General features: G+C 55.6%; 1 protein-coding gene across 3 annotated transcripts in view; it reads right to left on the bottom strand.

Annotated features, from left to right (window-relative positions):
• The window catches only part of TACC1 (transforming acidic coiled-coil containing protein 1), a 36,507-nt gene that overhangs the window by 17,541 nt on the left and 3,197 nt on the right, over positions 1-15,769 (bottom strand). Inside the window, exons 1-2 of one of the 3 annotated variants that reach the window (XM_030964307.1) lie at positions 7,072-7,330; positions 6,533-6,645 (exon numbers count right to left, since the gene is read on the bottom strand). The exons of 1 other annotated variant lie outside the window; for it this stretch is intronic. In XM_030964307.1, coding sequence (XP_030820167.1) covers positions 6,533-6,645; positions 7,072-7,244 — 286 coding nt within the window. In that variant the 5' untranslated portion in view covers positions 7,245-7,330. Of the gene's footprint in view, positions 1-6,532; positions 6,646-7,071; positions 7,331-13,952; positions 14,043-15,769 lie in introns of those variants that run through there. One more of the 3 variants, XM_030964308.1, reaches the window with a different exon arrangement.

Raw genomic sequence — 15,769 nt, 5'->3', positions numbered from 1 at the left:
TCCTGCACCTCAGCCAGGCACAATTCCACAGATTCCTGGGAGAAGGTGAGACAGGATGGGATGCCCAGCACCCACCAGGGAGCACATGGTACCTGCAGCCCTCACAAGCACCTTTCTGAGGAGACACAGTCAGGTCCTCCAAGGGCAAAACAGAAAAAATGCTCTGCCAAGATGTTTTTACCAAGCAGAAAGACGGCACATGCAAACAAGGCAGCAAAGTTGCAAGTAGAAGAAAGGTCTCAGAATTTTCTACTGCAAGAAAACTGACAAACAACTTCTAGCTCAAACTGTAATGTACTGACTTTTAGTGATTGGAGAACAGTAACATGAATATGGTAATTACAGTAGTTATGATAGGCTATAGATAATAGTTAAGGTATAGATTGGTTCTGCTGTATGGAGATGCTCAGCAAAGGAAAGTAAATAATGCATTGTAACCAAAAGAAAAGTAAATAATGCACTGTAACCTAAACCAAAGGGTCTCCAGGCCTGCCTGCAGCTGGAGCTGACAGCTGTGGGCACAGCTCTGTCACCCACGACCCTGGACTGCTGTAACCTCTTGGATGGAATAAACTCCATTTTGTATACAATAAACTGCATTTTGGATACAATAAACTGCATTTTGAAGAGCCCCTGGAGTCCCACATCTCTCATTTAGGCTCTTACAGTGGCGCCCAACGTGGGGTGCCATTAGTATGATCCTGAATGAGGGAGAATGAGGGATCTGAGTTTCCAGGCCTGCCTGCAGCTGGAGCTGACAGCTGGAGGCACAGCTGTGTCACCCACGACCCTGGACTGCTGTAACTTCTTGGATAGAATAAACTGCATTTTGTATACAATAAACCGCATTTTGGAGAGCCCCTGGAGTCCCACATCTCTCATTCAGGCTCTTACTTTTTCCTATCACCAGGCATTTGCAAGCAGCTCAAGTGCGCTGGTAACAGAGCCAGGCTGGCAGAGGAACAGGGAATCAGGCAAAAATCTGATCCCAGGACTGATCCAGGACATGGAGCCAACAATCCTGACTCAGTGGATGGCTCGTGGTTAGCATAATTGATCCCCAGGATGCTAAAAGCCATGAAAATGAATCATGAGGGTCTGTGTCCTCACTGAGACTGCAAAAATGCTTCCTCTGAAAAAAAAAAAAAGCTCCCTCCAAGTAGACGTTGCCTTGATGCCCCAGAAAATGCATCAGTAAACACAAATCCAGTGGATGAGTACTTGGAGTGCAGCCAGGAAACAGTCTGAGGCAGCGCCTGGCAGGCCTTCCCATCATTAGGAACCAGGAAAACCTCCTTAACAGACCCCAAAGAAAACTTTATTACACTTGCTGTGCTGCTCAGCCGTTTGAAGCCTTCCTGAGACAGCCCTGAATAGAAGAACAGACTTCAAAGTCAGGGCAAAAGGACTATTTAAGTGCATTTTGCCTTCCCAGCAGAAGGTTTGGCAGCTGCTGTTCTCACAGACATGAGCCCATCCTGGTTTCTAACCCAAGCAATGAGTAATTACTCCTTGAATAACAAGCAGCCAGCACACAAACTGCCTCTCCATGCCGTGGTGTCTCCAGGGTGGGGAGGAAAGGAGCATGTGGCCAGAGCTCAGAATGGTTTTCCCACAAAAAGCAGAAGCAGCACCCAGCCAGCTTCTCCAGTTTTGTGATTCCCTCATTTTCTGCACCCAGGAGAGCTCAGCTGCTCAGCCACAGCCAGTCTGAGGAACTGGGCTGTACTGGCAGGCAGGAGGTGCAGGCTCAGGTGCTGGTTTTGGACATCTTTTGCAGCAAAAATATCCCTGCTGCAACCTCAGTGGGGGGGGGATTTCCCCTAGTTCCTCCCCCTCTACATTTCTTCTGCCTCCAACAGTAGCAGGAACAATTACACAGGATGCAGAAAGCAGAAGCCCCTTCCTTGGGGGCCCCCACAGCGGCCCAGCCCTGCTCCTCCTGAGCTCTCCCTGCTCCTCCTGAGCTCTCCCAGCTCCTCCTGAACCCTCCCTGCTCCTCCTGAGCTCTCCCAGCTCCTCCTGCAGCTCTCCTTGCTCCTCCTGCAGCTCTCCTCCATCCCCATCCCCAGCCCTGCAGCTCTCCCAGCTCCTCCTGAGCTCTCCCTGCTCCTCCTGAGCTCTCCCTGCTTCTCCTGCAGCTCTCCCCCATCCCCATCCCCATCCCCAGCCCTGCAGCTCTCCCAGCTCCTCCTGCAGCTCTCCTCCATCCCCATCCCCAGCCCTGCAGCTCTCCCAGCTCCTCCTGAGCTCTCCCTGCTCCTCCTGAGCTCTCCCTGCTTCTCCTGCAGCTCTCCCCCATCCCCATCCCCATCCCCATCCCCATCCCCATCCCCATCCCCATCCCTGCAGCTCTCCCAGCTCCTCCTGAGCTCTCCCCCATCCCCAGCCCCAGGCAGTCACGTTGTGAGCAGCCCTGCTGGCTCTGCACGTACTCCCTTGGCTCGTGGCTCCTGCCAGGCAAACCAGCTTGTCCCCAACTCCTGCAGCTGTCCCCCAGCCCTGTCACTGCTCAAATCCTCCCTTCTGGGCCAAATCTGTGCTGAGCAGCCCAGGAGAAGGAGGGCTGGCAGGCACGGACCACAGACAGCTCTGCCCCTTCCAGAGCATCCCAAAGAGGTGACCCCAAGGTGGCCCATCCTGTGGGATTCACATTTTTTTGGAAAAATCCCTTTGCTCAGGATTTTTCTCCTGGGAAGTTGAGAAGCCACAGAAAAAAAAAAAAAGAAAACAATAATTATCTGATTTGCTTCTCCTGCGTTTTACTCCTTTAGAATGTGTTTAGAGATTGTTTACCAACAAGTAGGTGTTTAATTAAATTTCTGGTGTGAGTGTTTTGACTCAAAGGCCACGCTGTGTCAAGAGTCTGAAAAGAGTCACGAGTTTTCATTATTATCTTTTTAACCTTCTGTCTGTGTCCTTTCTGTATTCTTTAGTATAGTTTAGTATAATATTCTATAATATCATATCATAATAAATTAGCTTTCTAAAACCATAGAGTCAAATTCATCCTTTGCCACCATGATATTTTCTGAAAAATCGCTTTGCCAGGATTTTTCTCCTGAGAAGCTGAGAAGCCTCAGAGGAAAAGAAAACCAATAATTATCTGCTGCTGTGGAATGCAACAGGTGCCTCTTTGATTGGTCTCATGTGGTTGTTTCTAATTAATGGCCAATCACAGTCCAGCTGGCTCGGACTCTCTGGTCAGTCACAAGATTTTCTGATTATTCCTTTCAAGCCTTCAAGCCAATTCCTTTAGTATAGTTTTAATACATAATTTTCTTTTAATACAATATATATATCATAAAACAATAAATCAACCTTCTGAAACATGAAGTCAAGATTCTCATCTCTTCCCTCTGAGAACACCACCACAATCATTCCTTCCTTTGTCTATGGGAAACCCAAATACAATCCTGTCCCACCTCTGGCACTGCACCCTGCAGTGGGGGACACTGTCAGAGCATGGCACACACAGTGACCCCACATTCAGTCCCAAACACAGCACAGGACAAGCTGGATCTCACCCACACCCGCTGTCCCGGCTGTGCTCAGGCTGCAAACCTGCTCCACACCCAGCTGAGTACCTGCAGGGGATGCTACAAAGTGAAAACAGAGATTTTTTTTTTTAACTTTCTAAAGAAAAGCAGGCAGGGCAGTCTGGCACCGCAGTAACAGACGCGTTGTGCCTGTGCATTATAATTGCTTTGCTTGTCTTCCTCGGGCTGAAATTAAACACAAACACCAACTTCAACAGCTTTCCATCGTGCCATCCCTCAAACCAACCAGGAGAACTTGGCAGTAAAGGCTCAGAGCCCTTTCCATCCCACAGGCAGCAATCCCTGTGCCAGAACAGCCCCTCTGCTCTCTGGGCTCAGCTGTGAGTCACACACTTCCCATCTCAGCACAGGATATCTGCCCCACACACCCAGCTCAGCCCCACCACTGCTTTCCGTTGGTGCTGAACAGCCGTTGGTCTATTTTTAAATCCATTCTGTTAAGAATTAGCATCAGAGGGAGGATGCTGCTAACGCACCGGAAAACACGTGCCCTGCATCAGGGCAGCTCCCGGCTCTGATGGCTCCAGATCTGCTGCTTCTGCTCATTTCCTTGTGCAAAATATCTACTGGCAGATGACTGCAGACAACTCCAGTATCTACTTTTCCTTGTGCAAAATATCTACTGGCAGATGACTGCAGACAACTCCAGCAAGAATGGGATAGAGTTAATCCCACCATCCGAGACCACAAGAAGAAACTGAGTGGGCACAAACCCTCACTGCAGCTCCCTCCAGGGCTGAATTTTTGTCCCCAAGGACAGGGTTTAACACGCCCAGGTCACCTCTCGGTTGAGCATGGAGCAGCCAGCCCTGAAGTGCAAAATATCTACTGGCAGATGACTGCAGACAACTCCAGCAAGAATGGGATAGAGTTAATCCCAGCATCTGAGACCACAAGAAGAAACTGAGTGATCCTGAGTGGGAACCCTCACTGCAGCTCCCTCCAGGGCTGAATTTTTGTCCCCAAGGACAGGGTTTAACACCTCTTGGCTGTGCATGGAGCAGCCAGCCCTGCAGCCACAGGTTGTGTCATTCCTCACTCCATTTATTCCCAAGGCAGGGTGAGACTGCAAACACACAGCAGACAGTGCCTGTCCCTCAAGGCCAGGGGGGCAGTGCCTGCCCCCAGGTGCAGCCCTGGCACTGCCCCAGACAGCCCAGCAGGGAGCAGCTCCTGGCACTGCCAAGCAGCCATTTCAGGGATTGCATCCCTGCCACTGCTGCAACCCAGCTGCAGCCAGACCCAAGGGCCTGTGCAGCAGCAGAATGCAAAGATGAGGCCTTAACACAGGGATTGCACTGGTGCTGTGACAGCCCAGGGTGCCTCTGCCCACTGCAAACCCACCCACAGCCACACAATCCCTTCTCTCCACCATTCCAGCCAAACTGAACAGGCACCGCCACAGACAGGGGCAGGGAAGGGCACCACAATTTGGCTCTGCTGGCCCCAACATGCCACTCTCTGCCAGCCAGCACAGAAAAACAGCTTTTGCTGGAGATCATGCCCCCGCCTGCAGAACACTGGGAGCTTTGTGTGCAGGAGCAGATACTCCCTCACTGCTGAGCAGGAGCTGCTCATCCCAGGACAAGGGGCACAGGCACACAGGGGAACAGTGACACCCTGAAATGTTCCTCCTACCTGCTAGGAAAGCCTTGATCTCTCCCCCCCTTCCCAGGCATTATCCCCCAAAGTAAAGATGCCTCTATCATCCCTTCTTAAAAGGATTATTCCAAGAGCTGTGATTACTGGAAGCACGAACAGAGCACTCCCTCCATCACAGCACACAAACACGAGTTTTCCACAGGGATGGATGAGCAGCACCCAGATCCACCCCAAAGCAGAACAACACCACAGGTGATGCAGAGCCACAGCATCCTGTGCCTGGGCTCCTGCACAGGACCCACGGCCTGGATCAAGCCCTGTGCTCTGAAACCAGCCCCACACAACGTTCCCAGCTGCTGCTGCCAGCATTGAAGGAAAGCACAACGTTGCACATCACACACCAGGGCCCGCAGCAGTGAGAGGGCAGGGAATGCTCAGCATGGCCTGTCCAGGACTGCCCGAGCCACCACAAACTGCCCTGTGCCTTGGAGAGGCTCCTGCAGGGCACGCCAGGGCTCACAAACAGCCTGGCACTGCCCAGCCACCCTGCCCTGCTGAGAGCACAGGCAAGGGGAGCTCTTCTCCTCCCTGCCCTGCCCTGGTAACCCCCCCGTGGGCTGCTGCAGCTTCAAAGCTTCCTCCCAGCAGCACAAAACCAGAGATAAACACCAAGACCAGCCACGGACACCAGCACAAACCCCTGACGAGGAGGGAATGGAGACAGTGAGGTCCTCACAAGGCTGTGGGCTAATGGGGAGCCACAGCAATGTGGGACACAGGGATAAACCTGCTGAACAGCTCAGGACCCACCAGCAAAGGAAACCCCACACAGTTTCCTGAGTTTTCCTAGAGCAGATCCCCTGCAATTCCTCAAAAAATGGGGTTTAGCAGCATTGAGCTCTTGCATCTTTAACAGTGAGGACAGCTGGCACCTAACTGCAAGGAAAAATGCCCTGTGCAATGAAATCCCACCGAATCAAATGAAATACTGAATCAATCCAATGAAATACCACTGACCAGCCTGGGGGACACAGACCTGGCATCCTGCCACTGCTGAGCAGGAGCCAGGGGTGAGGGACACATGAGCAAGGTCCCAGCAGCCAGGGCAGCCCCCAGGTTGCAGAGGAAGTGTCAGAGGAACGTTAAACCGATAAAATAATCCAACAGCACCCTGGGACTCCTCCCATCACAGCTCCTTGTGGGGCACCCAGCCCAGCCCTGGCATTTGAACTGTCCAGGCCATTAACCACCAAAGTGTGCTGGGCATTACTCAAAGTCAGAGAATTTGACTCCTTGACCCCACCCCGCCTTTCTGCCACCGGAGCAGAGCACCAAGAGCAGAAGGTGCATCTTTAGAGCTGGCTCTTTACCTTGGCTCCCAGCCTCAGGCTCTGGCGATCCCGGGGGCTCACAGAACTCCTTGAGGGGCGAGCAGGCCGGTGTTTCTGCTTCAGGGGTCTCAAAATTATCAGTGGAGTCCGAGCTGCCGAGGGGAGGGGGAAAAGAGTGAGCAATTACTGCTTTCAAGGCTACCTCTGAAATCCTCCAGAGCGCCCACACGTCCAGCCAGGCCCCAGGCTGGCCGCGGGCATCCACTCGCTCCTGTCCAGCGGGCAAAGGGAAAAGGGAGAGCAGGTGAAACATCATCGGCAGCAGCGCCCTGTGAGCCCCAGCCCTGCGGGAGGTTCTCAGCCAGGTCTGAGCACACAGCACGGGCCTCCAAGGACACGCAGCGAGCCCGGCTGCTCCGGCATCCTCCGGGGAGCGGCTCCCGGCCCCCCAATCCCCGGTGCGGCGCGGGATCCCCGGCAGGCAGGCAGCGAGCGAGGGGAGGATGAGGATGGGGACAGGGCCGGGGAGGACGCGCATGGGTGCGGGCAGGGAAGGGGAAAAACCGCGGGTGACTTGCCTGAAGCCAAGGGCCGAGCCCCCCGCCGGCGGGTCCTGCTCCTCATCATCATCATCATCCTCCTCGCCAGCAGCACCGTCCCCCTCCTCGGGGCTGCCCCCGCCCCGCACCGCCGACCATGTCCAGCGGGCCCACTGCACCGGCGAGAGGATCTGCCAGGCGCTGAACGCCATGGGCCCCGCTCCGTGCCCGCTCCGCTCCCCGCCGGGCTCACTGCGGCCGCGCCGCCCCCATCGCGCCCCGCTCCGCTCGGGCCGCCCGCCCCCGCACCGCGCCAGCGCCGCCGGGGAGCGCCCGCCCCGGGGAGGGGCCGAGCCGAACCCCCCAGCGCCCCCCGGAGCCCCCGCCGCGGGGATGGACGCGGGGATGGACCCGGGGATGGACCCGGGGATGGACGCGGGGCTCCCCCGCCCCGGGGAGGGGCCGATGCCGAACCCCCCAGCCGCCCCCCGAGCCCCCGCCGCGGGGATGGACACGGGGATGGACCGGGGGTGGACGCAGGGCTCCCCGGCTCGCCCCACTCCCGACCCTCCCGCTGTTTTTCCTTCCTATGCGAGCTCCCAAATCAGCCAATTTCTCCCAAATCGGCCCATTTCTGCCCAAAGGCGGGGCCCGGGCAGGTCGCTGTCACCCCTCCCCTGCCCTGCCACGCCACAGGGATCCCCCCCCTCCGTGAGAGGGCAGGGAGCGGTGAAACCCAATCCCCGGCAGTTTATCCCGCATCGATTTGGTTGCACCTGTGCTGACACAGATTCTTTCCACTCTGGACGTGCCCGAGGAGACCCCACACGGGTGGGGAAGTGCCCTGCGGGGTGGGCAGTGTCCAGGAATCACCCCCCCAGGAATCCTCATTCCCCCCAGGAATCCTCATTCCCCCCAGGAATCCTCATTCCCCCCAGGAAGATTCTGTTCCCCCAAGGAAGGGGGGCTTCCCCAGAGCTGAGGAGCCAAACACAGCAGGGCAGGGGCAGAGGGGAGGGAAACACCTGTCCTTTCCACTTTCCAAGGAAATACCGGCCCCAACAGCCCTGGCTGATGCTATATCCTTCCGTGGCAGCAAGTTTATTTATTTATTTATTTATTAAGCTATTGTTGTTTAACAATAACAGCCAGCAGTTCCCACAGAAATCAACCTTGCTGGCCTCCCTCGGGAACTTTTTTCCCCTAACGAGGGCTCCCACTCCCAAATTCATCACCTCCCACACACTTGCTAGAGAGAGGAGGATAACGTTTCTCACACCGTGCTGCAGCACTGGGAGGAATGTCCAGGGCTCTGCAGCCGATCTGTCACGGGCAGTGACATTTGGCAGCTCCTGACTGGTTTAGCCCAGTCCCAGGGATGGCCTCAGGACAGACACACAACTGTCCTGCTGTGAAACCAGCCTGGCCCACTGCAGAGAACGCTGCTGGCCCTGCTGACTGCACCAAGAGCTCCCATGGGAGGCTGAGCCCACGGCTTCCCTGTGAGTCACCAGGCAGCTCTGGGGGTTGGGAATGCCTCTGCATGGACACAGAGGCCCCTGGGCCAGAGCAGACCTGTCCATCTGGTCTGGCTGCCTCTGTCTGAAGCTTCAAAGGGCTCAGCAGTCACCACTGAGCATCTCAAATAACCTCCTTGCAGGGATCCTTTCTCCAGGCTTCCCTCTCTTGGTGTCCTTATTAGGTATATGTGTCATTCCTGCGTGCTTTCACTCCCCATCCTCTCGAAAAGAAAACCTCTTACCCCTTTCCACAACACTTCTAAGTTTCCCCAAAGACTTCTCTGGGTGAACCAAAGCTGAGGTGCTGCCAGCTCCCAGCACAGGTCAGTGGCAGGGAGGCACGTGGGCCCCAGGGAACACCTCAGCCCTGGCACCACATTGGCATCCCCAGGGGGACAAGGGACCCTGCACACTGCCCTGCTGCTGTGGAGGACACAGAGCAAGAGGGGGTTATGTGACTCTTACTGAAGCTTAGCCAAAACCATGAGTCTGAAGCAAAACCATGAGTCTGAAGCAAAAGCAGAAGCTCCACATCCTGTTGCCCATGGCTGCCGTGAGCAGAGCACAGCCCACATCCCCGCTCCGAAGCAGCAGAGCTGATTTCTGCAGATGAATTTTACATCAGATCCTCAGCGTGAGCAATGCTGCAGCGACACGCTGCAGCCTGACCTCATCCTCCTCCTGCCTCTGCTTCCCCTTCCCACCTCCCTGAAGCCAAGGAGCAGCTGAGGAGCTCTGCAGGGACCTCGCAGGGGATGAGAAAGCCGAGTGCAGCAGGAGCAGCAGCTTTGGCACAGCAGCAGGGATGAGCCACCTCTGCTGCAGAGGGAAGGAGCTGTGTGTGACCTGCTGGAGGAGGGAACTGGGGCACACGAGAGCAGGAAATCATTCAGGACCTGTCTTTGTGCATCCAGCCAGGATCCCCAATCCCACCCAGCACCCCGGGAAGGAGCCAGCAGGAACAGGATGAGCAGGACTGAACCACGCTGGCTGCAGAGCCCTGGGGGAGGAAGATACCAGAGCAGCTCAGGGGCAGAGCCGGCTTCCACCTGCTGTTCCCGAGGAGCAATTAAGAAAATGCCTCGAGTGGCATTTTCCAGCTTGGCACCTGACCCAGCCTGGCAGCAGCACCGGCTGCAAATCACCACCAGGGAGATAACCTGACTTTGTCGGTCACACCGGAGGCTCTGCCTGCCAAACGCTGCTTGGCACAGTCGGCAAACACATCTCTGCAGAGCAGGGAAGGATGCTGACCTGCTTAAAAACACCTGGCAGCAGTTTCCATGCTGGCAGAGTGGTGCAGCCCACACAGGCAGGAGCTGGACAGGCTGTCCTTGGCACTGCTGTCACTGCACACACGCAGGGCGATGCAGCCCCACATTTCTCTTCACAGAGAAAAGCGAGGCACAATTCTTCCCAAGAATATTTCTGGGGTTTGCATTTTTTGAACTTCAGAGAAAGAAAACACAAATTTTTTATCATTTGCTGTGGCTGTGCACAAGTAGAATGCAACACAGAGATTATTTACCCAAAGTCATGGTGGTTTTTTTCCTTGGCCTTTCAGAGCCAAGTGTCTGTGTGTCAGGACTGTTGGGTGACAGTCACAGATTCAATGCAGTGTGAGCAGCTGTGAGCAAGAGTGAGTGCAGAGCAAATTCAGTTTAAATACAATGTACATAGTATAGTATCATAAAGTAATTCATTAACCTTTTGATATCCATAGAGTCAGATGCATCGTTCTCTCTCCCTCACCAATGTCAGAGTCGCTTTTGATTCACAATAAGGCTCAGGGACGTCTCTGAACTGCCTAAAACTCCACCCACAGTTCTCACACTGCCTGCGCTTTCCAGGAGGGGGACTCCAGCGTCCCCTGCTGCACAGAGGAGCCCCAAATATTTTGGAAGAAGCTGCAAAAAGAAGCAAAACCTCGCTCAGCTTTTCACGTTTATCCTTGCAGGAAGCCAGCTGTATCCAGGGATGACAGCTCTCATGCAGATGGACCTTCCCTTCACACTGGGGATGAACTTCCTGCTGGCAGCCTGGCAGCAGAGCCTCTGCCTGACCCCACAAACACAGTGTGCACAATTCCTGAGCCCCAAAAACACAGTGTGCACAATTCCTGACCCAAAACACACGTGCACAATTCCTGACCCCAAAAACACACGTGCACAACTCCTGACCCCAAAACACAGTGTGCACAATTCCTGAGCCCAAAACACAGCGTGCACAATTCCTGACCCCCAAAACACAGCGTGCACAATTCCTGACCCCAAAAACACACGTGCACAATTCCTGACCCCAAAAACACAGCGTGCACAATTCCTGACCCCCAAAACACAGCGTGCACAATTCCTGACCCCAAAAACACAGCGTGCACAATTCCTGACCCCCAAAACACAGCGTGCACAATTCCTGACCCCAAAAACACAGTGTGCACAATTCCTGACCCCAAAAACACACGTGCACAATTCCTGACCCCAAAAACACACGTGCACAACTCCTGACCCCAAAACACAGTGTGCACAATTCCTGAGCCCAAAACACAGCGTGCACAATTCCTGACCCCCAAAACACAGCGTGCACAATTCCTGACCCCAAAAACACACGTGCACAACTCCTGACCCCAAAACACAGTGTGCACAATTCCTGACCCCAAAACACAGCGTGCACAATTCCTGACCCCAAAACACACGTGCACAATTCCTCTCAGTGTTCCCCCACCCCAGTTCCCAAGAAGGGCACGGGGAATGACGCTGAGGAGCAGGTACCACACAGCCACACCTGGTTTGGAGCTGCAGTGCCCCAGGCCAGGGGAAGGCGTGCACCTGGAATTTCCCTTCTCAGCCCTTTCATTAGGCAGCACAACACCTATTTGTGGCTTCGAAGCTTTTCTGGGCACGGCACAGCAGCCGGCGCTGACATTTCTAGCTCAGAAACAGATCTTTTGTGGGGTTTTATTTCTCTTCCCCACTCCTGCCTCTGTGCTCCTCTGCAGTGGAGCACCAGGACCAGGGCCAAGCCCTTGAAGGCACCACCAGGATGGGGCACAAGGACAGCAGGGGAAAGTGGCGACAACCCAGAGATCAGCACACTGAAAAAACCCAAATCCACATTTCAGTGCTGTGTAAATCCCTCTCACAACCTGTAATAAGCACCTTATCCACATAGCACTTATCTCCTGCAGGAGGGGAGGTCCGAGGCGTTTCAGGAGCATTTTTCTGTCGTGGCATTTTATTCCAACCTATTCTATCGAGCAGGGAGCAGCACCTGGAGCATCCCGGGAGTTCCCCAGGTGCAGGAGCATCCTGGAGCATCCCAGAGCATCCTGGAGGATCCCAGGCATTCCCCAGCTGTGAGAGCATCTCAGGCGTTCCCCAGGAGCATCCCGGGCATTCTCCAGGCATCCTGGACCATCCCAGCTCCCAGAGCATCCTGGAACAGATCATCCCGGAGCATCCCGGGTGTTCCCCAGGTGCGGGAGCATCCCGGAGCATCCCGGGCGTCCCCAGGCATCCTGGACCATCCCAGAGCATCCCGGAGCATCCCGAGCATCCCGGAGTTCCCCAGGTGCAGGAGCATGCCGGCATAGCCCCAGGTGTGCCAGCCCCCCCCGGAGCATGTCCCGGGCACAGCGTCAGCCCCGGGAGCCCGGCGGGCTCAGGCAGGCTCCGCTCTCGCTAGAGGGCTCCCCAGGATGGGTTTCCGAGCGCTGCCGAGCTCTCCGGGCCGGGAGCGCGGGGCTCCTTCTGCTTCTCCTGAGCTTGGCACAACCTCAGCCCGGACACCTCCGGGCACAGCCCGGAGCGAGCAGAACGACAGACACCCGATGGCCTGGAACTGGAACTGGAATTGGAATTCAAGGCAGACAAAACCGAGCAGCATCCATCTCGGGCTCTGCCATCTGCCCGGGTGGCACAGAGGGAGCCAGGGTGGCACAGAAGGTACCAGGGTGGCACAGGAGGAACCAGGGTGGCACAGAGGGACCCGGGTGGCACAGGAGATACTGGGGTGGCACAGCAGGAGCCAGGGGGGCACAGAGGGACCCGGGTGGCACATCAGGAGCGCTGTCCCCCCCTGTGGCAGCACTCCCGAGCTCCAAAGCCATGCCCAGCGTGGGACAGCTCTGCAGAGCAGCTCAGCTCCCCCGGGACCCTCCCCGGCCTGGGATGTGACAGTTCCCATCGCTCCACATTCCATTAAAGCAGCGCTCCAGAAATAGAAATAAAGGACACAACTGTCACACTCGAGCCTGGACACCAGCAGCCAGCCCCGGGCTCCAGCTGCCTGTCCCCAGCAGACTGCCAGCAAATGGATAAATACAGACGTTTGTGGTTGCACTGAAAAGGACTGATGGGATAATGAATGCTCTGCTATCCCTGCGTTTTAAAAATGCCAAGCACAGCTCAATCTCGCTGATGCACTCGTGTGGGTGCGAGCTCATTTCAAAAGGAGCAGGCTCCAGCCCCATTTCCACACTGATGCTGGATGAACACAAGCAGCTGCCTTCATCGTGCAGCTTATTGACTCGCCCTTCAGCTCCTTTGCTCCCTTTGCTAAAAATATCTGTGCTATGTGGCAGGAATGCTTTTATCAGGTGTTTGTCAGGCCCTTAGATCCCTGAGTTTACTCCAGAATCGGTTGTTTTGGGAAATGCAGGCAGCACCCTAACCCATAACCTGGGCAGGAATGAGGACAGCCAGGATAGGGAGGGGGACCAGGAAGGTGATAAAGGGCAGGAGGAATAAAGCAAAGTTTGCTCAAGGTGGAGCAAACAGGTGGGAAGGAGAAACAGCTGAGTCCAACGAGGCAGAAGGGAGCAGCTCCAGCCACGCAGGGAACACTGGGGTGGCTTTTCCACCTGAAAACACCTCTAAAGTCCAGCTAGGAGAGGATTGCAGGAAATAAAGGCAGGAGCGAGCAGTTACAAGGGCAGCACACGCTTGTTTTCCTTGTCTGAGCCCACTGTTTGCAAACACACAGCCTCACAGGGTCCCGCTTAAATAAAACACGTCCGTTCTCAGCAAAGTTTTGGTTGATTCACGGATAAGATGTTTCCATTTTTCCTTTTGATCCCAGCAAGTGTCTCCCCTTCAGTTCCCAGCGCTGGAGCAGCCGGTGGGGAGCAGCCCCAGCTCTCCCAGCCTGCAGACCCCCCCCAGCTCCCACCCGAGGGCCCCGAGGCAGCCCAGCCTCCCCCCGGGCTGAGCTGACACCAGGGATGGCGTTCGGTGTGCTGGGGGAGGAGAGGGACAGAGGGGACAGAGGGACAGAGGGGAAGGAACTTTCTCCCCGCAAATTAAACCCCACTCACTGTCCGTTCGCCGCCTCCACCGCAGAGAGGTCGGGGAGGGGGGAACGGGACCCACCCGGACCGCGAGCGGCCCCTTCCCCACCACTCACCGCTCCCGGGGGTTCCGGGGGTCCCGGGGGTCCCGGGGGTCCCGGGGGGATCGGGGGGATCGGGGGTCCCGGCTCTGCGCCGCCCCCATGGCCCGGATCACTGCCGCCGCTCCGCCCGTCCCGGAGCGTCCCTCCCGAGGGAGAGAAGGAGGAGAGAGGGAGAGGAGGGAGAGAGGGGGAGGGAGAGGGAAGAGAGGAGGGAAAGAGGATGGAGGGATAGAGGAGGGAGGGAGGGAGGAGGAGAGGGGAAAGAGGGAGAGAGAGTGACACAGGGAGGGAGGGAGGGAGAGAGATAGAGAGAGGGAGAGAGGAGAGAGACGAGGGGGAGAGAGAGGGAGAGAGGGAGGGAGGGAGGGAGGGAGAGAGAGACGGGGGGAGAAGGGGAGAGAGGGAGGGGGAGAGGGGGAGAGAGGAGGAGAGCGGGAAAGAGGGAGAGAGAGAGAGAGACAGGGAGGGAGGGAGAGAGAGAGAGAGGGGAGAGGAGAGAGGAGGGAGGGAGGAGGGAGGGAGGGAGAGGGGAGAGAGGAGGAAGAGAGGAGGGAAAGAGGAGGGAGAGAGAGAAGAGGGAGGAGGGCCGGGCTCGGGTGGAGCTGGGGGGGCGCTGGGTGCCGCTCGCACCGGCGGCGAGTTGTTGTTTGTTTGTTTGCTTTCTTATCCATTCTAGCAAAGAAACGTTATTCCTGCTCCCATATCTGAGCCCCTTGTCCAGGGCACCTGATCTCTGCCCAGAAGCTCTGACAAAGCGCTGGTGTGATTTCTCCCCTGAGGAGCTCTTCCCAAAGCTCCTTGCAGGGAAGCCAAACAGCCACTCCTGATGGCAGGAGCAGCCAGACCCCTCCGTGGGAGGAAGATTTAAGGTCACGCTTTAAAAGCTCAGAGGTGACCCTGCTAAGGAAAGGTCCAGATTGGAGTACGTTTAATTAAAGTGCCTGAGAATGCATCCATTTCTGACAACATCCGAGCCTTTTTACTTTTGAGAAACTGAAAACTGGAATATTAATCTCTTTTTTTTTTCCCCTGTCAGTCAAGGTGCTCTGGCTGGAGCTGCAGCGTTTCTTGGCAAGGAAAGTGTCAATGCCCTTGAAAGCTCTCACCTTTCTGAAAAAAAAACACCCAAAAAAACCCCAAACATCAACAACAAAAAAAAGGCACAAAAAGGCACAAAAAAACACAAAAAACCACAAAAAAACAAAAACAAACCAAACCAGGAAAAAAAAAAAAAACACAAAAACCAAAAACAAAACAAAAAAAAAAAACCAAAAAAACCAACCAAACTTTCCTTGGATGAAAAAATCCAGGCCAGGCTCAACTGCTCTCCTGCCTATGATGGTGCCCTCAGCCATGCCCACCCATGGGGACCCCTCTGTGATCGGGGGGGCACCCACAACATCCCGACCCCCCCAGAGCCCTGAGATGCCCCCGGTAGGAGCCAGAGTTACCTGTGAGAGCTCGGAGGCTGCTGTCGGGCTCCAGGTTGGCCACCGGGGCTGAGTCAGGTGACAGCCATGTGGGACCTGGCGTGGGGCCCTGCCTGCTGCAGGAGGCCAGAAAATCCCTGGCAGGGCTGCAGGAGCAGCCTGCACCCCACCGAGCAGCCCGGGCGCTGCTGGCACCTGTCACAGACATCTTTTCATGAAAAAGCCTTTCCTTAGGATTTTTCCCTCCTGAGAAGCTGAGAGGCCTCAGGAACAAAATGTAAACAATGGTTATCTGCTGCTGTGGAATGCAACAGGTGCATCTGTGATTGGTCTCGTGTGGTTGTTTCTAATTAATGGACAATCACAGTCCAACTGGCTCGGACAGACAGTCCAAGCCAC

The sequence above is a fragment of the Camarhynchus parvulus genome, chromosome 22, assembly GCF_901933205.1.
Source record: "Camarhynchus parvulus chromosome 22, STF_HiC, whole genome shotgun sequence".
In the NCBI taxonomy this organism is placed as follows: domain Eukaryota; kingdom Metazoa; phylum Chordata; class Aves; order Passeriformes; family Thraupidae; genus Camarhynchus; species Camarhynchus parvulus.
Note: the sequence above shows the minus strand (reverse complement) of the source record. Positions and strands in the feature narration are given on the sequence as shown.